Raw genomic sequence first — 26,474 nt, 5'->3', positions numbered from 1 at the left:
CTCATGATCTTCATGCCACACTCTTCATCACCTTTCATTGGAATGTTCTGAAGAAGTGGTTCTTATTTTATTTATTTCACAAACATTTATTAAGATCCTATTTTATAAATAACAGTAATAGATTTGGTGTGTTGGTCCCTTGCAATGTGCCTAATACTAAGTGCTTTGCATGTAATATCTTATTTAATCTCCCTAATCACCTTGCAAGGAAATATTTACATTCAGTCTTGCAGAAGAAAAAATTCACGCTCAGGTTAAATGGCTTGCTATTAAGCATACAATGCAGGTAAGCAAGCACCAAGGACCCAAAGCCAGGACTGTCTGACTCCAAAATCTGTAGAATCTCCCTGCAGTCTGTTGAGCTGGCAGACAGTCCGTAGATAAACACGGCAGTGAAGGAGGCCAGGAGAGGGATAGCCGGGGAAGAGATGAGTGTTTCCTGGGCATAGAACTAGGGAACAAGCAGGGGTTTTTTCTTTGTTGTTGTTTTTTTCTTGTTTTTCCTTTCCTAATCTTCACCCAAAGCCATGTTTTATATTGATTTGAGAGGGAGAGAGGGTAAGAGAGAAAAAGGGGGAGAGGGAGAGAGAGAGAGAGAGAGAAACATCAATCGGTCACATCCCGCATGTGCCCTGACCAGGGATTGAACCTGCAACCTGGGTATGTGCACTGACCAGGAATCAAACCCATTACTGCTCGGTGCACAGGACAGCGCTCCAACCTATTGAGCCACCCAGACAGGTCAATCCCAACGTTTGACCCCAGGTGGACAGTCCCTCTGGGCTCTGAGGGCAGTTGAGCAGGCCCAGTGGGCGCAGGTTATAAATCCCTTTCCAGTGGCATGGTTCACGCCAAGAAGTCCACCTGGTACAGCCTAGGGGTTGGCAAGACAGTGGGCTGGACCAAAGGACATTTTCAGATCTCACTCCTGTGACTAGTAGTTCTAAATCGCACCTAGATTCTTTGTCTAGGATGACTGACAATGCTTACTTTATGGATTAATTGGTAAAATTCACCAACCCATTTTTTTTTTTATCCTCACCCGAGGACATTTCTGCATTTATCTTCAGATAGAACGGGAGGGAGAGAGGGAGGAGAGAGAGAAACAACGACGTGAGAGAGACACATCCACTGGTTGCCAGCCACACGGCCCGGTGGGGCCAGGGACAAACTGCAACCGAGGTACGTGCCCTTAGGGGGAGCCGAACCTGGGACTCTCTGGTCCACCGGCCGACACTCTCACGGCTGAGCCAAACCGGCCAAGGCTCTTTTTTTTTTTTTTTTTAGTAGAACATGAATTAGAGAATTTTGAGCTGAAAGGGATCTTGGAGGTCACCAGGTCCTATCCCCTCATTTAACAGGTAGAGAAACCGAGGCCAACAGAGGCAAATTTGCCGAGGATGGCGGCAGAAGCAAGCCAGGAGTCCACCAGTTTTGCTTTTGTAGCCTTTGCTTAGACTGTTTCTCCTCCAAGATGTTCAGGGACCAGAAATCTCTCTTGGAGGATGCTCAAAATAACTTCTGTTATTCTGAACCATGTCGTGCTGTTCAATGCAGAGAAATAAGCAAGGAAGCAATTTCAGCCAAGATTTCTGGTCTGCTGCTTATCTGTGAGCATTCCACAGAAGCACCAAGTTCTCTCTGCCTCCTTGAAATGAATAAATCCTGCAACTGGTTATAACCAGAGGAGACAAAGAAGCAGTGTTGACCCCATTCTGGATCCCCAAATCTGTATTTTCTTATGATACAAACCGTTCCTTTCCTATCAAATAAGAGAAATAACAAATTCTAAGAGTGACAAAGAAAGAATGTTTTTCAGGAACTTAATTGCATTTTCATCATAGCACATAAAAATGTTCTCATTGTTTTCTTAACAATGTAAGAAATTATGGGGTCATAGACTTACTATAAGTCTTTGGCCAACAGCTAACTCCGTGCTTTCAAGTTTTCTCCACTATCAAGTGGGAAAACTAATTGCACCAAATGTTTGCAAACGAGAATAAAATCTTGGATGTTTTTATGTGCACATTGTGTGGTTAGCAATAACGATAATGACAGGAGGAAGGAGCTAGAACGTACTCACTACGTGCTAGGTGCTCTTTGAATTGTGCATTGCTCTCTGTGAATATTATCATAACAAAACCTGAATGCAAGTACTGCTTTCCTCAACTTACAATGGCGGATTCAAGGCTCCGAGAGGCTGGGTTACTTACGTGAGGTCACTTAGCTACTCAGTGCCAGGACTGACATTCCTGCCCAGGTCTGCGTGGCTCCAAAACCCTTTACTACATCAGTGCTTTGTGGAGCATGACCCACCCCCTCCTCTGAGCCTTCTTAAATGAGATCATTAATCTGACAGGTTATATTTTTATTTCCTTTAAGCTTTGCCAAAGTCATAGAGTCTTGGTACTGGGAAGATCCTTCAGAGATGGCCTAGTCTCTTATCTTCAAATAGGAGTATAATTAAACCAGCCCTGGCCAAACGTGCATTTTTTTACCAAGACATCATGTCAGAGCAATTCAAAAACTTTTCTTAATTACTTGGATCATGTTGAATTTTTAATTCTTCCTAATGGCTTACCTGAATGGCACACACCGTAGTCTAGTCCCCATGTGACAACTGGAAGGAGTTAATGTGCTCTGTGTAAATACCGTAGGCTCATGCTGAACCTTTTAGTCTCTCTTGTGCTTTGTTCCAGAGTCTTTCTTCTCTTTGGGGGGTCTCCTCTTCCCTTCTTTGGGGCTCCACATCCTTCCTCAATCAGGAGCCTGCCTCATCCAGGAAGGAACTCATCAATCCAGCCTTAGAGGCTCCCCATTTACTCATCCTAGGTTCTAACCAACCAGCTTTTATAGCAAGAAATGAAGGTCAGAAATCAGCCATGAGAAAAAGAAAGATTTCATTCCTAACACTTAACATTTTCTTTATGACAAACTCTTCCATATACAGTGTTCCTTTAATCTTCACAAGAGCCCTGCAAAATAAATGCAATGATCTCCACTTTTACATCAAAATGACTGAAGTTTAGGCCACTGATCGTAATCATAAAAGAGTTGATATATGATCCCAATCCTGGAGGAGCCAAAGTCCTTATTTATGTACTCTACTACCCCCTGGTCTTTGGGGACCAACTGTCTTTTCTTGCACCTCTGGCCGCTGACCTCACTCCAACACAAACCTACCACCTTGAGTAGGCTTGCCATTAGCCACCAAAAAGTTTGGCTGGGATTTTGGATTTTTCACTGCAAATCCATTTTCCCTGTAGGAAATTCAAATATGTACTCTAGTGGCTGTGACTAAAAGCATCATCTGAGCACAAAGGACATCCCAGTGTGAAGATGTTGCTGACTCATCCTCTCTCCTATCTGCCGGGCCTTGGGTTTCTACATAGTGAATTTCCTCTCTGGCCAACTGGCCTGAACCTGTTCTTTCTCAACTTTGGTTTCAGGTCACTTTTCCAGTCCAGCAAGGTCACTTTGAATATAGATCCTATTTTTTAAGGTCCAACACTTTCTCATGAGCTTTTCATCCATCACCCTAATAAGCACACTCCCTACTCTGTTATCTAACAATTGTCAACAAAAGTGAGTTGCCTACTTGGTAGCTGCATGAATTTCTTCGCTTCTTAGGGAAAATCTGACCTACATGGAGATTAGTTCAGAGTTCCAATCCACTTTATTCTTCCACTGCTTTAAGTAGGGTGGGATGGAGGACATCATTGCATAGGGGATGGTTTATAGGATACCATTACATGACTTGCAACACAATTCTCAAGTACTTTGAAAGGGTTAATGAGCAATCTGTCCTCTGGCCATAGACCCCTCATAAGCCTACTCTTTCCCTGCTCCAGCTACTTCCTTCCAAAGAAAATAGCTTAAGGAATGGTTTACTCACTTACAGGTTCTGGGTCAAATGCTTCTTTGGTCTTGAGGAGCTTAAGAACAACAAACATTTTTTCCCCTATATCAAGTAACTGCTGGCCCTCAGCTGAACCCCTGCTTCCATCTGCAAATCCTCAGCCCCTGAACATTGCTAGACATGTATTCCCTGTATGTTATTTGTTCCTGATGCTATCTTATGGTTTTTCTTTAACCAAATAAGACGCTCTACCAGCACAAATAGCTCCCAGGAAAATGGTCCATAGCAAGGATTTGTGGGGAAAGCTGACAGCCTCCAAACAAAAGAACAGTTCTTTGCCATGGTCTCCACATTTGAATCCGTTTGTTGGAACCCATTAGCACATTCCACTGTCACTGCAAACAGGCTGCTAATAGATCTGGAGGGTGAGCTGGTAGAAAATGTTATTAAAGTTGCAGTTTTGTCTTGTTGCCTTGGGAGTGAATTATATAAAGGTGCCTAATTATCTCCTAGGGGTTTGGCAGATGGGCCAAGGCAGGATGTGGAGGGTTGCCTCACCCTAACCCCTCTCACATATTAGAAGGCACAGGGCCTCAGCTTTGAGGAACCGGACACACTGAGTAGCAGGCCACTAATGACTTTGCTTTTGACAACTAAACAGCAGCCCTCCAGCAACTGAGGCACCTGCTGCTTCCCCACAAAGCTCTGCAGAGGTGCAGGCCAGTCTGGATCTGCTGCTGAGCATACGAGGCCTACTTCGGAAAACAATGTCCATTATGTCATCAAATGAAAAAAACAACACTATTTGTTATGTATGTAAAACATTAAAGGAAAGTTACGATAAAGTACCAAGGAACCTAGTAACACACCTACACACATGCACATACGCTTCACCCACCAATTGCATTCACGGATGCTCACCCTCAGGTACCACATTCTTTCATGCAGGGAAAGGTATCCTAATCGTAAATACCAGTGGCCACATCTGAATCTGGATGAAGTGCAAAGCAGTTTTAATGGTTCCTTGCGTAGAGAGACACCCAAACAGTTTGATTTCGTGGCTTCTGTGTATTTACCAATCAAGGATCATCTGCTTGCAAGGAAGAAATCCACTCAGATTAACTCAAGTAAAAAGGTGACCTTGTTCGCTAATTCTATTTTCTTCGCTTCGATAATCTGTTTATTTACTTGTCAGGCCAGGGTCTGTTTGATCTTGGCAGGTGTGCTGGGTTTTCTCCCTTTGCCTCCACTCCCTAGATTCATTCTCCACCCTTCGTGCTCTGTTCTGTGCCCCAGAAGACCCCTTTGGCTGCTTCCTGTCAGGTTCAGTCAATGAGAGATATTATTAGATCAGAAGGGGAGAAGAGAGCAAGGGCAGAGTACTTCATTCTCACTCTCTCCCAGCCTTAGCTCCTATAATCCCTTCATTGAAATAATTTTGTTTGAACCAGCTCAGTTAAATTCTGCTTCCTGCCTAATGCAGTAGAACCTCCCAACATCCTACCTTTGACCTATCCAGTCTTTCTTCAATCATAATTGTTCTCTAGTTTTACATATGCAAATTCAGGCTAACATTCTCATTGCAAACTATTCTCTCTCTTCCCAATTTGATTATAGTTAAATTTCTGATATTTAATCATTATCAGCCATCACCAACTATTATTTTACTCACTTGGAAAATAGTAGCATTTCTTTTTAAATAATGTAGATATTTATTAATCATATTCTGTTTGTGACCTCAGTCAAGGCTGCATTTTGGGTTGTACAGTACCCTCGAGACTCCAAGCCCCACAAGATCAAGCTCAGAGTACTTGTTGCTCATTGCTCAAGCACAGTGTCCGGCATGTGGGAACAGTTCATTAATGTGTAGAGAACAAGGAACAGAATGACGAGGAGGAGAAGGAATTTGTTTGTGCCCTTGGGTTTCATGTGTTCTAGAAAAACTTACAATAGTTATAAAATACTACTGGTGAGAGCTAATATGTATTGAGCAACTATTGTATTCTAGGACTGTAGTCTATTATCTCATAAATCCTTGTAATAACCTTATGAGCTAAGTACTATCATTATCTCCATTTAAGTGATAAAGAAACTGGGCTCCAAGATGTTAGGGACTTGTTCTAGGTCACCAACCAAGTATGTGGCAGAACCACCTAGGTCTCACAGTCTACAAAGTCTGTATCCTAACCACATCTGATTCCACCCATACATGGCTCAGGAGTTCCCTCTGGAGCCTACAACTGCTATACGGTCCATACTTCAGAATTGGGAGGTGTCCTCTCTGACTTCCACTGAGTCTTCTTCAAGTTAGACACCCCCAGGTCCCCAGGTGTTCCACACCTGGTGTGGTTTACAGCCTTCTCACCTTTTTCTAGGGTAGATTTGCCCCCAAATTCTTGTTTAGGACCCTCTCGCCTTCCTTTCCTCAGAATGAGCTCTTCTAGTATCTATGACTTTTCAATTCGACTCAGAACTTACCACACCACACAGGTATGGAACTGTAGCCCTGGGACATCCTACCTGGCAGTGATGCACCTTCGACTGACTGTCACAACAGGTCACTGTATGACTGACAAGAGGGTGTGTGTGTTTGTGTGTGTGTGTGGACAGGTGTTAAAGGAAGAGAAAGCAGGGCCTGTTTTCTGGAAGCTGTCTTAAAGCAAGTCTTTTCTAGAGTGGGGCAGCTTAGCCAGCCTGCAGTCCCAGCGTGTGTTCATCCTTAAAGAGCAGAAACAGCTCTGGCCGGTTTGGCTCAGCGGTTGGAGCGTCCACCTGCGGTCCGGAGAGACCCGGGTTCGGTTCCCGCTAAGGGCATGTACCTCAGTTGCAGTTTGTCCCCGGCCCTGGTTGGTCGTGCGGGTGGCAGCCACTCGATGTGTCCCTTTCGCATCGATGTTTCTCTTCCTCTCTCTCCCTCCCACTCTATCTGTACAAAAAATGGAAAAATGTCCTCGGGTAAGGATAAAAAAAAAAAAAAAAAGAGCAGAAACATTTTCTAGGTAAGTGAAGACAAGGACATGTCCAAGCCTGGGAGCCCTCCTGGACCTCTGTTTTCACCCCTTGTGTGAAGGCCAAAGACATTTTCCATGCCCTGAAATGGAGGACTTTGCTGGAGTGGAATTGGGAGTTCTCTCCTCCCCAGAAAGTAGTTTTCTATCAACAAAGCTGCTTGTTTGAGAAGTTCTTTCTACTGCATTATTAGACTAGTCCAGGAATTCTTAGATTTTGGGGGGGCCATGGACTCCTTGGAAGTCTGGTGAAGCCTGTAAACTTCTGAGAATTGTGCTTATAAAGGAATAACCCAACTACATAGAAACTAAAAAAAAAATCAATTATATTGAAACACAGTTATAAAAATATTTTTAAATCATGATATAGTAACAATGTGCTTGTTTATTAGTATATTAAATATTAATAGGTATGCCTAATAACTATCATAATTTGAAAACAGCAGTGAGTACAACTGATATTCTAAGATCTCGCCCATCACCCTAGTATGATAGAAAAATGATTGCAGTTAGTGGAAAAGTTATCACCTATATTCGCAATGGAAAGAAATGCTTACATTCCGTCAGAGGCCAGTGAAAATAAAGATGTCATATTTCTCCACAAAATTCACAGACTTCAGGGTAAGAACTCCCAATTAGGGAAACAAAACATTAGACTCCTAACAATGGGAGAGACAATAGAAGAAACCAACTCATTTTGCAGATGAGCAAAGGTTGATTTTGAAGGTTTGAGACCTTCAATATTGTGATGGACCTTGTAAGTTCTAGAGTTCAGTATTTTGTCTTCTACTTATAGAGAAGTCAGTGGGGAAGGTAAGAGTGAAAGTTCAGGGATAGGGTCTGCTCGGCCTGTTTTGAATGTCATCATTTATAGACTGAATATGCAGAAAAGAAAAAAGGTCCAGTCCGCAAAGAGCCTCACTCCCGGACCCTGGCTGCAGCGGGAACATCTCTCTCCTCCCCTAAGAGGACATCCCAAGCACGCAAAGAGGCTCATTGTTTACTTTCAGCTGATAAGGAGGATGCCAAGGTGCGGAGACTTCATTTATACTTCAGTAGATTCTTTAGAAGAAAGTAACATACTCCTCAACGGAAGAGTTTCACTGACATCTTGACTTATGAAGTCCCAAGCACCCCTGAAGTCACGCATGCCCCTGACAGACAGACAGACATCCAGTAGATGTCACTGGATACCACCTCCACAGCTTTACCTGGCCTTATACCTTAGACCTTTTCCTGCCTTGTAGCCCAACTAAGTCACTGAAGTCCCCAAAAGAAGCACAAAAAGCAAACCATCTCTATTTGTGTTCCCATGGAAGACAATGCAGTATCTGAAGATCTGAAAATCTTTTACATCATTTCAGATCTAGAAGTACCGTAAAAATGCTCAATCAGGAGCACTAGTAGCAATTTGGGCAAGATCGTTCTTTGTGCAGACATCTGAGCCCACCCCATGTCTCTGTGACAGTCACAAGTACTTCCCCACATTCACAAACACCCCCGAGGGGTAGTCAGACAGCCCCTGGTTGTGGTTGAGAACCATGGATAAAAGCACAGAGAAGTGAATGAGTACCCCCCAAGACATGGGGATAGCCAATTTAGTGACTTTTTTATAACCCCATTTATGTCCAAGAGTGATTTGAATTTGTTGAATGACTTGGTTTTTTTATTATTATTATTATTTTTTTTTTTTATCCTCACCCGAGGACATTTTTCCATTTTTTGTTCAGATAGAGTGGGAGGGAGAGAGAGGGAGAGAGAGAGAGAGAGAAACATCGATGTGAAAGGAACACATCGAGTGGCTGCCACCCGCACAACCGACCAGGGCCGGGGACAAACTGCAACCGAGGTACATGCCCTTAGCGGGAACCGAACCCGGGTCTCTCAGGACTGCAGGCCGACGCTCCAACCGCTGAGCCAAACCGGCCAGGGCGAATGACTTGTTTTTATTTGGGCGTAATGTATCTTATCCCCATTTTGCACGTGAGTGAATGGCCCAGTGTCACACAGCTAGAAAGCAGAGAAGATCAGAACTTGAGTGTTTGGTTCCACCATGTTCCCCCACCCCCACCCCACCACTCAGTAATGTCTGCGGGGCACTGGGCAGTTGAGGGCACCACACGTAGGGCCCTGTGCTGCCCTGATGAATGTCATCACCCCTACAGGTGCTGCAAGGAGCAGCCACGTGTTTCTATGCTTTCATTGGTTTCGACATCATCGCCACCACTGGAGAGGAAGCTAAAAATCCCAACACATCCATCCCTTATGCGATCACCGCCTCCCTGGTCATCTGCCTGACAGCATACGTATCTGTAAGTACCAGATTTGACCTTAAAATGTGGCTCTGGGGCTGGGCTTGTCTGTTCTGTCAGGAAGTGATCCTTTCCTTGGGCCCTTGCTGTTTGTATGCATGTGTCCATGCTCCCTATATCCTCACACACCGATGACAAGATGACAATCAGGACTGTGAACTGGAGATGAGTCTCCATCCCCGACCTCTGAGTCTCAGCCACAGCCTCTGAGTCTCCATCCCCGACTGCCCTATGCACAGGCTCTCGGTGTCCGCTGCTGCCCCAGGGATGCTGTGCCGAGTGTGGGCCGCCGTCCAAGGAGCTCAGATCATAGGCTGGCAGTAACGGGTGGGTGTGTGAGCAGAGGCATTGTGGGCCTCTGTGCACCCTCCTCAATGCTCTTCTGTCTTTGGGGAGCTTCCCTGCAGTGAAGAGGCGAGGCTCCCCAGAATAGGAGAGAGAGTACATCATCCTCTGGAGACTCTCTTCCCTTAAATCCTGGGGGGAAGTGCAATTTCTTTCTGCTGTTGCTTCTTTTTACATGAGCTCAAGCTCACCCCTTAGGGCTTCCCTGTCAAGGGTCATCCTCAGAATGCAGCCTTCAGCCTGTGTCACCCTGAGGCGCTCCTCACACACGTGGTGTATCATCTCTCAGCTCCCACCCTAGAATTTCTATCACAGAGATGGTTCAGCCACATCCAGGATGCCCCTCACCACCTCCCCCACAATGGAGAGAATCAGCTGACAAGCCAACAGGTGTGTAGTTACACAAATACCCCAGGCCCTGAGGGTTCCACTCACACTAGTCACCACAGTCAGGAAAGAGCCCGGAGCTGGGGTGCGCCCTCTAAGCCCTGCAGCTCCTGCTGCCATAGCATGCGACAAGCACCTCCTTCCCCTTTCCTCAGGAAAAAATAAAACCACCTTTAGCAACCACCTGAACAAGCCATTTGATCAGGAAGGCAAGCTGCAAAACAGGACTGTCCTGGAAACCAAAGATAAACACAAGAGCAGCCTTGGATGTAGTTTATAGAAATTTAGTTGCTCATCCAAATGCTTGTGGACAGGTCATTTTTCATCTCCCACCATGTACACACATTGCAAGTAGCTTCATCTTACCTACATCCCAATTACGGGGCAGACAACGTGTTCAGGGAGGGGTGGTGCGGAGGAAACAGCACAGACACTGCTCTGCACTTCCCCTCCCCTTCCTCCCTCCCTCCTACCTCCCCCTCCCGCTGTGAGAGTGGACCCTCACAGTACACAATAAAGATAACAATTACTGTTCCTTCCTTAGAATAGCACTTTATAGACTACAGAGTACTTCTAGGCATCTACCAACTCTTTGCCTATCCTGATCTGATGTGGGCAGGAGACTCAACAGAAATTGCTGTAAGATCAATTCCACTGTCCTCCAACCCACCCCTCCCCACTTCCAAAAGGGACATTGCAAGTGGTGAGTGACACTGCTGGGAAACATTTGTTTAGAATGCATGGGCCTTAGTCATGCCTCGTGAGCTACCCGGTCCCGTGCTGGTCAGCAGGCTGCCATCCCACTACCAGGAGAAGAGCCAAATTGCTAGGCTGTGGTAGCCCATCCTGCTGTCCTCCCTGGTGGCCCATGGCTTCACGAGGGTTCTCAGCTCCTGAGGAACAGGCAAAGAAGTGATCTAGAAATGCAGCACTCTCTCCTTTCAGGCTCTGAACTCCCTCCTTGACGCCAGGGAAGCCTGGCCATCTGACCGCTGGCTCCACTGCCTGAGGCCCGTTCTGAGGGCAGGGGAACTGGCCGGTCAGGAATGCATGAAGGGAGATGGGTCCTGGTTAAGTGATTCCTGATTAAGCAAAGCCTCGGTGGTCTTACAGCCCAGAGTAGGGCTGGATTCCATCCTGCAGTCAGCCTGTCTGTTGGCCTGCCTGCCCCTGGGACTGAGCTACAGCGCAGAAATGAAAACATGAGTCCTCATCTGGGTCTCATCTGTTCACTGGCTATGCATCTCCTACAAACCGATCTTTGGAGTTCTGACCTCTGGTCTTTGGGGTGACAGGGAATACTGTTAAGACCTTGTAGGACCCTGAAAGTTTACAAGAAAGGAGAGTCATGATCATGTGGGCAGGGTGCTCGTGGTCACGGCCAGGCCCGGGCTCCGGAGCCGGTGGCTGCAGCTCCTCCCGCCTGGTAAGGTCTGCCCTTCACTGAACTGTCCATTGCTCCACCCTCATGGGGCTGAAATACCTGCAGGCTTAGTCCTCAGACATGAAGGCCCACTGAAAGATGTTAGAGATTATCTGGTCCAGTCTACTAAACCCACATGTGGGGAGAAAATACTGAGACCAAGAGCTCCAGAGGCCACTGGTTGATCTGAAGTGAAGGTACACGCCAAGAAGTGGCAAGTCCGATGTGCCGTGCAGGCCAGACTCTGAGGCCCCGGCTGTCCCTCTCTGTGGGGCCTTCGTTCATGCTGTCAGTCCCCCTACCTCCAGCCATGTTTTCTCCTTTTAACAGGTGAGCATGATCTTAACTCTGATGGTGCCATATTATGCCATTGACACGGAATCCCCACTCATGGAGATGTTTGTGGCTCATGGGTTCTATGCTGCAAAATTCGTAGTGGCCATTGGGTCAGTGGCAGGACTGACGGTCAGCTTGCTGGGCTCCCTCTTCCCAATGCCGAGGGTCATTTATGCCATGGCTGGTGACGGGCTCCTTTTCAGGTAAGGGTTGCGCTCTGCGGAATTGACCCCCTTCTGCCTTCCCCGTACGCGGAGAATGTCTCCCGCTGTCGGCCTGACTGCAATTTTGATGTGAGTGCCTGTCACATAGACTGTGAGACTTGTCACATAGCCTAGCAAAGAGTTTGAATTGAAAGAGTTTATGCCCTGAGACAACTCCTCTATTTGACTCTGGGCCCCTCAATCTAGTACAAACTTATCTGTTCCTCTAACTGAAATTGAAAAAGTTCAAAGTTTTAATCAAAGAGAGAATAATAACCTCTGAACAGAACCTAATAATAGTACCAACAAGAGCTACCATTCACTGAATATTTGTGTATCCGGGGTGCTTTGTATACAGTATCCCTTTTTATCATCACAACAACTCTATTCTGCAGGTGAGTGAATTAGATGAGTATTCTCAGAGAGGTGAAAACAAACCTTGCCCCAAATCCCCCAGCTTCTGAGTGGGAAGCCGGGATCTGAACCCAGGACTGCCTGACTCCAAAGAGCAGGCTTCTGACCACACCAATATAGTGACATTGCCAGCCCCCTACCTTGACCATGAAGTGGCCTATCTGCCCACAGTCCAGAAGGGATGTGGCCCCGCCTCCTGGTTCCCAGTGCCCACCATGTGAGGGAGGGGCTTAAGGAAGGCATTCTTCCAGGGCACAAAGCACGGTGTAAACCCCGGAGACCACGGAGCTCTCGGGGTGCAGAGGGATCCAGCTCCGGCATTTTATCTCTGCCATCGGCTGTCATCTTCTGCTCCAGTTCCTCAGCCTCCCCCCTGCAGACATCACCAGGTCTGAGCTGCTATGTCTGGGAAGCTGGATGGATCAGGAAGAATCTGACCATGGTGGAGGTGTGACAACTTCACACATCTGAAAGGTGTTTCTGCTGTCAAAGAAAAATAAAAGTCCATTGTCCCATGTGAATCCTGACAATCAGAGAGGAATGGAAGAGGAGGGAGGAGGGAGGATCCTTCAGAGAACAGCAACTGCTGAAGGCCCGCAGGAACTGCTCAAGAAGCAGCCGCCATTTACTCGCCCTGGTTGGTTTTCTCCCGTTGGTGACTGGCTGAATTCAGCCTGCACCAATGAGCACAGGTTCGCAATTACGGCACCATTTTACCAGCTAACTCCCTGCACTTTCCTTGTAAAGCAGTGCTTCTCGGGCTTTGTCATAAATCAGGCTCTGGAGGTTTTTTTAAAAGCTCAGTTTGTTGAGCCCCACTTCCAGAGATTGTGATGTGGTAGGTCTCAGGTGAAACCCGAAAATATGTATTTCTCACAAGCTCCAAGGCAAAGCTGGTGCTGCTGATGCATGGACCACACTTTGGGTAACACGGGTCTAGAGGACCCCCAAGCAGGTGTGTGACCTCTCCAACTATCACTTCTTCCCAGCAAGGCCTGGGTTTCAATTTAGGTTTCTGAAATACCTCCTAGACTCAATCAACCCTTCACATCACATAATACAGTAGGAACTTCAATTAAAAGTTTGTCTCAAAACCAAGGAATTAAAGTAAATTATTTTTAAATTATATTCCAGGAACCAAAACCTGGGGTAGGGATCGCAGCTGTATTTAAAGCAGTGAATCCAGCAGTCAGATGGAGGGGCTGGACCGGGAGGAATTAAGCCAGGTTCGAGTAAATCACCATCTGTAGCCACGTTAACCCTGTGCTTCATTAACCCTCCAGGTTTCTGGCTCATGTGAGCTCCTACACGGAGACGCCAGTCGTGGCCTGCGTTGTGTCAGGGTTCCTGGCGGCTCTCCTCTCTCTGTTAGTCAGCCTGAGAGACCTGATAGAGATGATGTCCATCGGCACGCTCCTCGCCTACACCTTGGTCTCTGTCTGCGTCTTGCTCCTTCGATACCAACCAGAGAGTGACATTGATGGTTTTGTCAAGTTCTTGTCTGAGGAGCACACAAAGAAGAAGGAAGGCATTCTGGCTGACTGTGAGAAGGAAGTGTGTTCTCCTGTGAGTGAAGGGGAAGAGTTTTCTGGCCCTGCCACCAACCCATGTGGGGCCAAGAACTTACCATCCTTGGGAGACAATGAGATGCTCATAGGGAAATCAGACAAGTCAACCTACAACGTCAACCACCCCAATTACGGCACTGTGGACATGACCACAGGCATAGAAGCTGACGAATCTGAAAACATTTATCTCATCAAGTTAAAAAAACTGATCGGGCCCCGTTACTACACCATGAGAATCCGGTTGGGCCTTCCAGGCAAAATGGATCGGCCCACAGCAGCTACAGGGCATACCGTGACCATCTGCGTGCTCCTGCTCTTCATCCTCATGTTCATCTTCTGCTCCTTCATCATCTTTGGTTCCGACTACATCTCAGAGCAGAGCTGGTGGGCCATCCTTCTGGTTGTTCTGATGGTGCTGCTGATCAGTGCCCTGGTGTTTGTGATCCTGCAGCAGCCAGAGAACCCCAAGAAGCTGCCCTATATGGCCCCCTGCCTCCCCTTTGTGCCTGCCTTTGCCATGCTGGTGAACATCTATCTCATGCTAAAGCTCTCCACCATCACATGGATCCGGTTTGCCGTCTGGTGCTTTGTGGGTAAGCAACTTCCTTTGGAGCCTTGAGAGTTCCCTTTTAAGGCATTTAACAGGCTTATCCCAAAATTACCTTCTTGCTGGACTAGGCATCATCATTCTAAGAAAAGTCTGGCTGGTTCTATGGACCCTTGCTTTCTGCATTAGAGTCAAGAAAGCCAGTTGTACCCTTTCTGCCTCTTACGGTTTTGGTCGTTGGTTCTGAAGAATGATGCTGATCAGTCCATCACTTAACTGAACACTATTACTGGACATTCTTCTCATGGATAATTAATACCATAAAAAGTCCACTTTAAGTGAATCCAAACAAAAAGGGGGAAATAGCATAGTAAAAGTGAGGCTGGGAAAAGTTGATTGGCATTCTATCTTAGAACTAAAATTATGAAAAAGAGTATTTCACATTTGACCAAATTAAATTAAAATAGTAACCATGCCATAATTTTTTTAAATGAGCAAAGTATAACTTAAGTGTGGATTTTCTGGCATCATTTTTTTCTGATAAAATTACATGATGGCATCATTTAACATCCTCACTTCATATTGGCTTTCATAAAGTATTCAAGAATTTTTTATTTTTTCCCAAGGTCCTTCCTTTATCCCTTGATATTCCAGTCATTCTTTTGAGAAGTACCAGGCATACCATGATCCTTCTTCTGTTAATAACCGATATGACTCTGTCAGGTCCTCTATTGGTCAGAGCTCTGGTATGAATTAGAGTTGCTCTGTCTAAACTCACTTATGTTGCCTTCATAAAGTTCTGTACCTTTCCCAAGATTTCGGATTCTCCTTTTTGATCTATTTATATTATATTCACATTACAGGTTTGTCTTATCTAACAATTACTGATGTTTATGAGATGGCTGGAGATTGGTGCTAGAGGTAACTTGAGAAGGATGTTTAAGTGAAGACTAATTTTAAAGTTCTTCAGTCACTATTTTTATGTTTCCTATACAACTTGGTAACCCTAGGGTCTCTGGTAGAAATATTTAGCTAAGGAGGACCCTTAGGTGCTTTGAGGAATGGGAAAATAATAGAATATGTAACTCCTGTCTTAAAGAGAGGCAAGACAAATATGCATGAATCAACTAGTCTGGGCAAGACAGTACAGAGACTCGTGGATTAGTAAACCATCCATTCCTTGAGGTCAGGGGTATGGGTGTTCAGCATTGTACCCTCTGTGCCTGGAACATAGTAGGTGCTTAACAAATACTTCTCTATGATTATAAAGCACTCTTCAGATGAGAAACAAAGAACTTCCTGTCACAACAGCCAGAAAGGACTTTGAGGTGGTAGAATTGGAAGCGGGCCTGTGAGGTGAGGTTTAGATGGGGGAAGAGGGGAAACAATCCTCCAAAAAAAGGGTACATGTCTTCCAGCAGATTCTTCTCCTCTGAAGGCCATTCTGTGCCTTCCTATAAGCATTTTGTTTCACTAGTCTTGGTCTCATCCCTGGTTAGACATTAGGGGGATTTCTCCAGAGGACAATGCCACTTACTCATCAAGGTTGTAACCATTTATATGATTTATTTACAATCTCTCTTCTCTTTTTAAACTTTTTTCCTCTGGTAGCTAAGCAATGGAAAGATCTTATCATGGGGAGAGTGACTGAAGTGGGTAGAAATATTTTAATGAATGAAAGTATAGACACAAAGCTACAGGGATTTACTAATTCATTGCGACACTATTAAAGCTGGAAGGAGCCTTCCCTATCTGGTTCAGTATCACCCACAGTGGGGTGACAATTCCATTGGTAATATTCAGAGAGTATATGAAGGAACTTTAAAAAATATTATATAGCCCTGGCCGGTTTGGCTCAGCAGTTAGTGTCGGCCCACAGTCCGAAGAGTCTCAGGTTCGATTCTGGTTGGGGGCACGTACCTCGGTTGCAGTTTGTCCCCGGCCCTGGTTGGGATCATGCAGCAGGCAGCCATCTGATGTGTCCCTCTCACGTCGATATTTCTCTCCCTCCCTCCCACTCTATCTGAAGATAAATAGAAAAATATCCTTGGGTGAGGATTCAAATATATATATATATATATATATATATATATATATATATACACACACACACACACACACACACACACATATATACACACACACACATATATATATTATAGTTATTATACATTTTCACATGTACTATAAAAATATATGTACATAAATCTGGTGATTATTTTTAAATTTAAAAATGGGGTCAAAAAAGAAAAACATTAGTACTAGTACAGGTGCTATATGATCCATAGTAATAATTAACACAGATAGCACTTACCACATAGTCATTATTCTGAGGGCTTTACTTATATTAACTTACTTAATCCTCACAACAATCTCCATCTTACAGATGAGGAAACTGGGGCAGTTGACTGAGGTCGCATCACTAGAACATAGCAGAGCCAAAATCAGAACTCAGGTAGTGCGTGTCCAGAGTCCCACCATCATAGGCACTGCACTAAAAATGTGATGTGTAAGTAACGAAGGTTTGAGAAACACTAATATAGCCCACCATCTCCCCACCTCTCCCTCTCTCAATGTCACAGCTAAGCAAACTGAACTCTAAGAGGTTAAATTACATGCTCAAGGTTAACAGGAAAAACAGGAAGTTATTCATAGAGCTATTACTACAATCCAGTATCTCCACACTCAGATCTGGGGCTCCTACTTCCCTACCAGGGTGCCTCTGAGTAGACCTTTTTATTTGATCAGAAAGTTTGGTGTGTAGATTAACACATAACATCAGGCAGGGCTGGCTTCCTGGGGGTAAGACCTGTGCATCCCACAGGACCCTGCACTTGGTTGAATGCTCTGTTGCTGCCTTCTTGAAGTCTTAACAATTTTTTAACAAGGGGCTCTACGGTTTCATTTTGCACTGGGACCCACAAACACATACTATCTATGGTTTCTGGAATACCAAAGGCATTTTGCAAAAGTGGTGAGGTGGCAGGGACCCTTGCCTTCGGAGTCAGACATCCCCAGGTTCAAACCACAGCTCTGCTACCTCTGTGACTTGTGACCTTGGGAAGTTTACTTAACTCCTTTGGGCCTCAGTTTACAGTTAACTCATTTGTAAAATGCAGATAATTTATTAGCCTTGATCGGGTTGCTGTTTGGGGCTTAAATAAGAAAATATTGGGGAAAGCAATGAGAACTATGTCTTTCCTGCCTTGCTTTTAAAAATCTAAAATGATTCATTGTCCACCAGACTAGCTATCACATGCCAAAGTACAGCGTGAACCTGTTCTGACTCAGGCTGCCCTCCCAGTTATCAGGCAGAAGAAAACTCCCAGAGAGCCTTTTGTAATCTTGCTGATAGCACAAACTGCAAGCTTGCTCCAGAAACTGATACTCCCTGACACGGGAGGATGCCACCCTGAAGCCCAGGCCAGCCAGACGGCACAGGAGCCCGCAGGTCAACAAGCACCCAGCTTCGAGCTACTAACTGCTTTGGTTTCATGATCTTTGAGGCTGGTGCACGAATCAGCTTGGCCTAGAAGAAAGACACACATATCAGAATCACCTGAGCTGTTTCTAAAACATTCTATACCCAGGATCTTCCCCACAGAGATTTTCTGATTCAATTGGTCTGGTATGGCCAATACTGGGTATTTTTTTAAAGCTCCCTCGGGTCATTTTAATGTGCAGCCATGTTTAAAATGATCTAGAACTGTGGTTCTCAAAATGCACTCCCAGACCAGCGGTGTCAGCATCACCTGGGAACTAGGTAGAAATGCAGTCTGGACCCTATCCCCACAGAAACAGAAGCTCCAGGGCAATTTGGGTTTTAACAAGCCCTCCAGGTGATTCTGATACATGCTCAAATTTGAGAGCCACTCATCTAGAGAGAAGAATGAGAAGATATTAGCAAGCAAGGCAGGTCATTTAATTACAAAACTCCCAGTTTCCAAAACAAATTTTTGCCTATGTAAAATATATCCATCCCACAACCCCAAATTGGCTTCTAAAATCTTTAATGATCTAACAGAATAAATATCCCACCTCTAAACTTCTGAATCTTCAAAATGTCAGAGTTTTTTCTCTTAATCTCTATTCATAGTATAGCTTTCCTAGAGAGAACAGTAGAGATATTTTTAAATAAAGCTTCTTATGAAACATCAGGTTATTTTTTTTAAAGATTTACATGGTTAGGCTGAGTCATAACTTGATAATCTTCTTGGATTCATTTTTTTTAACCCAATCCTCTCTAAATGAATGTTAATTACAGCATTTTTGTCACAATGTTTTGCTAAGCTTTGACCTTCAGAAGACACGACTCACAGAAGGAAATGAGGCACAAGTCCCAACAAGATTATCCAGGACTCATTTCTTTTCCTTCAGAAAAGAGAATTCATCCAACAGCAAACGTTTGATAATCCCAACAAAGTTAACACAAAGCAGCCCTCATCCTCCTTTTCTCTTAGCTGATGCAGTTTTGAGAACACCTCAAGGAGCTGGGCAGAGCCTCAGGGGGTGTGAAAGTAGGAAGGACCAGTGAGAACACTGGGCAATGGGATTTTCATGGCATCTTTCAGGTCAACTCTTCCCTACGGGCCATTATTATGAATCAATCATCGGTTAGACCAGTTTCTGGGCCCCCTTACCCTGGGGGCTGCCAAGTTTTCATCTAAAATGTTTTCAATCCCTCTGAGGAAAACAAATTCTTATCAACAGATTTAGAGAACAGCTAGAGCTTGTGATTTGGGCAATGGAGCCCATATACCCTGTACTAAAACATAAATATTCCAAAGAGAAGACACCACTTACAGTCTTTGCTTTATCGTCTGAAATCTCATTGGAAATTGACTAGAGCGACCCTTCTGATGACAGCAGGGGGAGAAAAAGAAGGCAGCCATGAGTTAGAACTCGAGAGGGCACTGAGATGAACATTTCCTGATGAGATGTCCACAAATAAATCTGAAATTCTCCCTGTAGGCAGAGGAGAAAACCACTGGCACCTTCAGCATCAGAAGAGCAAGAAAAATCATGAAGCTCAGGCTGAGGATGGCAACAGGGCCAGTGGGATTCCAGAAAGGAGGGCCTGTGGAGGTGAACCCTGCAAAAGTCCAGGCTGCCTGCTGGCAGAGGCGCTGTGCAGGGCAGGGAGACACCTGGGGGTAGCTGGGAATGAAAGGAAAGAGGACCATCACAGAGATGGAAGGCCCTGCAGCCGCGTGTGCAGTGCACCTGGAACAGACTTTGAGCCATGAAAGAGCAGGTGTTGGCCTTCTTTCCCTCAGCCTATGTGCGTGTGAGATTCATTCGCCTTGTTGTCTGTGGTTTTAGTATGTTCATTCCCCTTGCCATTTAGCCTTGAACTGTATCCATTCTCGTGTCTGTGGATATTTAGCTTGCTTCCAGTATGGGGCTGTTAGAAATAAAACCTCTATGAACATTCTTGTACGTGCATTTGGTGGTCACATGGACACGTTGCCCTTGGGTTTCTGTTGAGTTAGAAGTAGAAGTGCTGACTTGGATTATTAAATTTTTTAATAGTCTTTAACAAAATTCACCTGCCTCATGGCCATTATATGCCTCAAATAAAATAAGGCTAAGGGTCCCCAGCTCCATTTTGCAGATGGGAAACCGACCATAAAGTAATGTGGCTTCATATTAGATTAGTTGCAGGGCCAGGGAGAGAATCTTTCCATCCTCAGCCTGTTCTTCCCGGCCGCTCCACAGTGAACCTTACTGTCATTACAATCATCAGGACTTGCAGTGATACTGTAAAACATAATCAGCAAAGTGGGAGTTGGTGGGGATTGCACTGGATGGGAGGGTACCTCATTACCATCCAGTCTTCATCTCTGCATTGGCAAATGTCTGTTTTGGAAAGTCGATCCCAGAGTAATAAAAATAAAAAAGCCTCTGGGCAAAACAAAGTGCTCAGTTATCTGCAGCGGGCAGGGCTTCCTGATGGAAAGTGCTCCCCAGGAAGAGGCTCCACCCAGCCTGAGGTCAGGTGACCCGCCTCCTCTCACCCTGGGCAGGGAGCTACGTGCAGAGGACAGGAAGCTCCTGGGGGACTCTGGAGATCAAGGACCTGCTCCCCAACCTGAGTTTGTGCCTACAGAATTGGAAACCTGCTGTTATCGTCCATCCCCACGTCACCCAGTCTCTTTCCAGAGTTAAGTTTTTGTTCTAGGTTTTCTCCCGTATGACCCAGAGGACCCCTCCTCCCACCCTTCTCACTTGTAGGTTTGGGGTCATTTGCTTAATCATCACAGAATGGATCAACACAACTGGAGCAGGTAGGGGTACGGCCCATTCATGCTGAGGTGCCCCAGCACCTGAAGGCAGGCATTTCTAAACCTTCCCGAGGCCTTTAGGTGGGATGGGAACAACCCTCCCTTTAAACTCAAGAGATGTGGGTTCCAGTGCCATTTCAACTACTGGTGGATTGTACAGTTCTCAGCTTCTCGGGGATGATGGACAAGAAAATGCTTTTTTTTAAACAGGGCTTAATGATCACAGAGTGTTCTACTACATAAAGAAACCCCGTTCAACTGCTGAAGGCGCGATTCTTCATCTGTCTAGCCCGAACTTCTCATGAGCACATTTTCCACCAGGGAACTCTGTCTGGAAAAGAAGCCAAAGCTTCCCTTTGAATACTTCCCTTCACTGCAAACAGCCTTTACAGGCCTCATGGCCAGTACTGTTGCCCGGGGCTGGCATTCAGCCCGTGTGCCCTGGGATAGCCATGTCTGTTGTTGAAATATTGAAGCACTTCTGCTGCTAACCAGTCTCTGCCTTGAGCACCCTCTCCCACCACGATCCATCAACTAAAAATATAACTCCTGTCTGGCAGGGGAGCCTCCAGGGCCTGGTTTTCTGTGTGTGTGCTGCAGCGCAAAAACCGATTCCCTTCCGATTTTCAGTATCACACCTGCCTTTTATGTATTACAGATATAAGATATGTAACTACAAAGCAATGGACCAAAGTTTTTTTAAGAAACAGCAGAATTAAATATGCAAATAGAATAAATTATATTATTTCTCAATTGGCCATCTTATCCTCAAGGTTTGGTTCCAAATGACTTCTGGTTTATGCCAAAACCAAATCCAATCCCAAAAAATAAAACCTTGCCCTCTTTAAGGGTTTACAAAAGAATATAATACTAGTCCCAGTGACAACCCAAATAGCAGTGCCCAAGACTATTTCAAGAAATGACAGCATCATTGGGATAAGTATATAACCTCATAAGGTGAAGAGTTTTCCCCTACATATGTAATAATTCAGGGAAATTTTTAATACTAGTAGATATCAGATGATATTTAGGAATTATTACTAGTTTTTAGATGTGTAGTGATACTAAAATAAGATTTTAAAGGAGCCTACTTTATAAATACATACATGGGATAGAAGAGATTTATTTCTAAATAATCTGAAGAGAAGGAGGCAGGGGAGTGGGTGTCAGAGGGGAACCAGCCATGTGGACATGGGTTCTTTATACCATTCTCTCCACTTTTGTATGCTTGAAATTCTTCAAAATAAAAGTTTAAGCAAATTTTTTAAATTGTAAGCAAAATTTATTTCAACCTCATAGCCACCCCTGGTAGAGGGGAGAAATGACAGATGAAAGCACCTTGGATTAGGACAGGGAGGGATCCAGAGGGATCCGTGGTCTGACCGCTAGCCATGTTGCTGTGGCAATGCCCAGTTTCTGTCCCGTGCCCATTTCCTTCTGTGAAGTGCACGTGATCATAACCTTACACGCACGCACACACACGCATGCGCACTCACACGCATGCGCACTCACACACACAGGCCAGGAGTCTAAACAAGATCACATTGTATAACCTTTTGAGCTCCTTGAGATAAAGGTGCAACATAAATGCATCATTGTAGGACTTCAGCAGCTAGAGGTGTTGTGTGAAGTTTAGTTTAGATGACTCAGGATTCCCAGAATCCCCAAAGATTTTTCAGAAACTACCTCACGCTTAGTTCTCTAAGCCAAGTGAAGAGCAGAAACAAAACACTCTGCTGCTACACGGGAGGCTTTAGCAGCTCTGTTTACTCCTCCGACACAAAGCCCTTGTTTTGTGTGACAGATGGTAGTACATGTTTCTCTCCTCTCCTCTCCTCCTCTTCTCTCTCTCTCTTTCTCCCTCCCTCACTGTATTTGTTCCCTTCAGTTTTTTTTGTCCACTCGCACTTTTTCTTTTCTCCAATCCTTCTCTGCTTCCCACCACTTTTCCTGAATCGAGTCAAGGACCAGCAAGAGAGGTGAAGGCAGACAGAGCCGAGACTTGGAGGGTGCCCGCTGTTCATTCCGTGGGCTGCGTGCACAGTCTCTCCTTGGTTCACAGCTCTCATCTTTGAAGCGTGTTTTTGAAGACAGAGACACACCTTTGAAACTGTAGGGGGCTCAGAGCAAACATTAAAAGGCCCATAAATATTTATGTGGTAGGTTTCCATGGGTTGCTTTCCCAAAGTAATCATAGGCAATGCATTCACACACACACACACACACACACACACACACACCCTTTCCTGGTTCAGCCATTCCCAAAGAACAAATGTAGACCTAACCTCTTACTGAATATTTACTGCGATAAGCACAGTCTCTAAAGCAGCCAGGGGAGAGGAGGTGTGAAGGACTGGACGTGAAAGAGCCTTTTCTAGATCCGTATGGAATGCCGGTTCTGCCCCTCTCAAACCCAGGGAAGTGATTTAGTCTTTCCCAGCCTCTGTATCTTCTTCTGTAAAATGAAGGTATTCAAATCAATGGATGATCTATAGACTCTGAATGTCTATGCTTCTATGAGCAATTCACACCAAGAAAGTTCCCATAAGTATCCATCTATCTGGCACCTCCACACCTGCTAAAGGAAGGGGATGGTCTGTCAGAATGGATGATAAACCAGTGTGAAGTGAGGGGTGGCAGAGAAATGAGAGGCAATGGGAAAAGAAAAAATGGCACCGAGTTCAGTGGGGAAATAAATAAGGTCAGAAAAGGAGATCAGAGAGGAACAAACTGACATAACATATATCAAGCAGGAGTAGGAGGCAAGATTTGGCACCTGCCTGGATGTCTAGGAAAAAAAGCAAAATTGAGCAAAAGGAGGAGTGTGCCTGCTAATTCCACTTAATCTCCTAAATTTATTCTTAGGTCTTAGACATGCTTCCAACAGAGGCGTTCCCTAAGCAGCAGCATATTAGCCCTTTTGGAAGAGGTCTTAATTTGATGCTTCATGCTACACAAGGATAGTAACTATTCCCCATGACCACCCCAACCCCCAGACAAGAAGAGTAAATATTCCTGCTCAAAAAAGAAAGTCACTATTTGAGAAGCAATAGCTACATCTGCAAATGATTAACTCAAGGATTTATTACCAATTAGGACTATTAATCCCTGCTTACTTTGGCTGCTGAAAGTTGATTTCATGGGGTGTGGGGGTGATTTCAGACAAGGAAGAAGAAATCCAAGCTTAAATAGACACACTTCAAATTCAAAAGGAAGCAGGATTTTCTCAAGCTCCAGAGCGGAAAGCAGGCTTGACCTTGCTATTCCGAGCAAACAGCCCAGCAGATGCCTGCAGGGCTAGCAAAGCCAAAGGGACTAGCGCCACTCAGAAGAGGGTGTTGGGGGTCTGGAAGGAGGTTGTATGACCAAGTGGCCCCCAATGGCCAGGCCATAATACTGCCAGAGCTGGTGGTGGAGTATCAGGAGCTCTGCATTCCTCATCTCAGCCTTGGCTAACCATTGGAATCACCTGTAGAGCTTCAAAATCCATACCTATGCCTGGCTGGTATGGCTCAGTGGTTGAGCGTCGACCCATGCACCAAGAAGTCACCGGTTCAATTCCCGGTCAAGGCACATGCCCAGGTTGTGAGCCCAATCCCCAGTTGGGGGCATGCAGGAGGTGGCCAATCAATGTTCTCTCTCATCACTGTTTCTATCTCCCTCTTCCTCTCTCTCTAAAATAAATAAAGAAAAAATATTTTAAAAATAAAAATAAAAACCATACCTAGGCTTGGGTCACACTGCAGATCAATTAAATGAGAATCTCTAGGTGTGGGGCTTAGATATCAGAGTGGTTTGAAAACTCCCCAGGTGACCCTCAGGTGCAGCCAGGGCTGAAAACTGCTGCTTAATTGGTATCATTCTCACACAGCAACCCCATCTTAGAGGCGCAATAACTCTCATGGTTTTACAGACGAGAAAACTGAGGCACAAAGAGGCTAAGTAACTGCACAATTCATAGTGGTGGAGGCAGGATTTGAATGCACAGCTCACACTCAACCACCATGCTCTAAGGCCTCCCAAGGCTATGGTTCTCAGTTTTCCAGATAGGAAATGGGGGCTCTCAAATTATTTTTATGTATTGTTTCAAAAAATTATAATAGAAATGAAACGTTAGTCTATATTAATGCTATCTATTGATTAGGGAGACAAGTTTCTTTCCTTTGCTTGGAGTGACATCTAAACAAGGAGTTGCACTGGATGTTTCAGGCTTATTAGGAATCCTTATTCATTCATTCGGCAATTATTAAGTGCCAGTTTTCTACTGAATCTATAAAATAGAATCTCTGTGCAGATAATAAATCACACAATAGCTGTTTTAAGGGTCATAACAGTGGCATGCACTAGACACTCTGGGAGGCCACAGAAGGGAGTGGACAGCTGGTGTGACAGTAACGTACAATGCTTTCGGTGATTGAAATAGGACAAGGAAAAGCACAGGATAATATATGCATGTTGCTAAGTAGTGAAGTAAAAAACGGAGGCCTAGGATAACAAAATGTGAGAATGTTGGAAATACACTGTTGCTGATCCATAAATATTTAACCCAAAGTAAAAAATGCCGATTCCTGGCTGGCACCTACACAAATGTAGTGAGCTGGATGTCAACAGGGAAGGTGGGCACTGGGGTGACCTAGGGAACCTTATCCTGTCTATTGAGTCAGCTGGTTCTTCCAGCCTTACGTTGCCAAACAGGAATGTGAATGCAGTGCTGTCAGACTTTTCTAGGGGAAGCTGTAAATGTGGGCTGCTTAATGCAAGATCCCCCAATTTTTAATGGCCTCTAATTTGAGTCTCTTCCAACTCCAGCTTAGACCGGAGAAAGCACCCTGACCACCAGCTCTGCTTGAACCATTGCGAGTGATCTCCCCACTCATCCCATGGATCCCAACGCAACTGCTTATTCACTTGTGCCTTTCCCCTCCCGCAGGTATGCTCATTTATTTTGGGTACGGCATCTGGAACAGCACCCTGGAAATCAGCGCCAGAGAAGAGGCCCTTCACCAAAGCACATACCAGCGCTACGACGTGGATGACCCTTTCTCGGTGGAGGAGGGTTTCTCCTACGCCACGGAGGGCGAGAGCCAGGAGAACTGGGGCGGGCCGGCGGAGGACAAAGGCTTCTATTACCAGCAGATGTCAGATGCGAAGGCAAACACCCGGACAAGTAGCAAAGCGAAGAGCAAAAGCAAACACAAACAGAACTCGGAGGCCCTGATTGCAAATGATGAGTTAGATTACTCTCCAGAGTAGGAGTAAACACACAAGAAGTATGTAGAAATGGTGGTGATTTATTTTCAGTAACTTAACCTGTGGGCTAAAAGGTGAAAACGTTTTTGCATCTCATTTCAAAAGGCCAGCCTCCCCCAAACTCAGCCCCCAGTCATAGCCTGTCATTTGCTACTTTTGCTCTTCAGGATAGATCTGTCCAAGGGTTTAATCTGGGTCCCCTAACTGGTCCCCTTGTGAAGAAAAAAAAAACTAAACAAGAAATTCTATCTTAGATACAACCATCAGAGCTGATGGCAGCAAATGTTTCCTAGGCCTTTGTTTTGCTGGTTGAATCTTTTGGCTTCTTACTGAGACCCCCAAGAAGCAAGGAGAAAACTTCTTGGACCACACTGAGGCTGCAGCTCCTCATGGAGATGGGCCAAAGCAGGTGGGTGTGGGCACGAGGCAGCATTTCCACCACCTGGGACCACAGGGGCAAGCTCGGCACGCAGGCTGAGAGTGGGTCCCCCAGTCAGGCTGGGCAGATGGCACTGGCACTTCCTCAGCAAGCAACATT

The 26,474-nt window shown here is 45.2% G+C and overlaps 1 protein-coding gene across 1 annotated transcript in view; it reads left to right on the top strand.

Moving 5' to 3' along the window:
• SLC7A14 (solute carrier family 7 member 14) overlaps positions 1-26,048 on the top strand; it is a 51,693-nt gene extending 25,645 nt beyond the window's left edge. The window contains exons 4-7 of the mRNA XM_036243271.1: positions 9,033-9,179; positions 11,665-11,873; positions 13,571-14,448; positions 25,617-26,048. Coding sequence (XP_036099164.1) covers positions 9,033-9,179; positions 11,665-11,873; positions 13,571-14,448; positions 25,617-25,939 — 1,557 coding nt within the window. The 3' untranslated portion in view covers positions 25,940-26,048. The remainder of the gene's footprint in view (positions 1-9,032; positions 9,180-11,664; positions 11,874-13,570; positions 14,449-25,616) is intronic.
• The last annotated feature ends 426 nt before the right edge of the window (positions 26,049-26,474 follow it).

Source organism: Molossus molossus, unplaced genomic scaffold (genome assembly GCF_014108415.1).
Source record: "Molossus molossus isolate mMolMol1 unplaced genomic scaffold, mMolMol1.p scaffold_m16_p_5, whole genome shotgun sequence".
Classification (NCBI taxonomy): Eukaryota; Metazoa; Chordata; class Mammalia; order Chiroptera; family Molossidae; genus Molossus; species Molossus molossus.
This window is presented reverse-complemented; position numbering and strand designations above follow the sequence as displayed.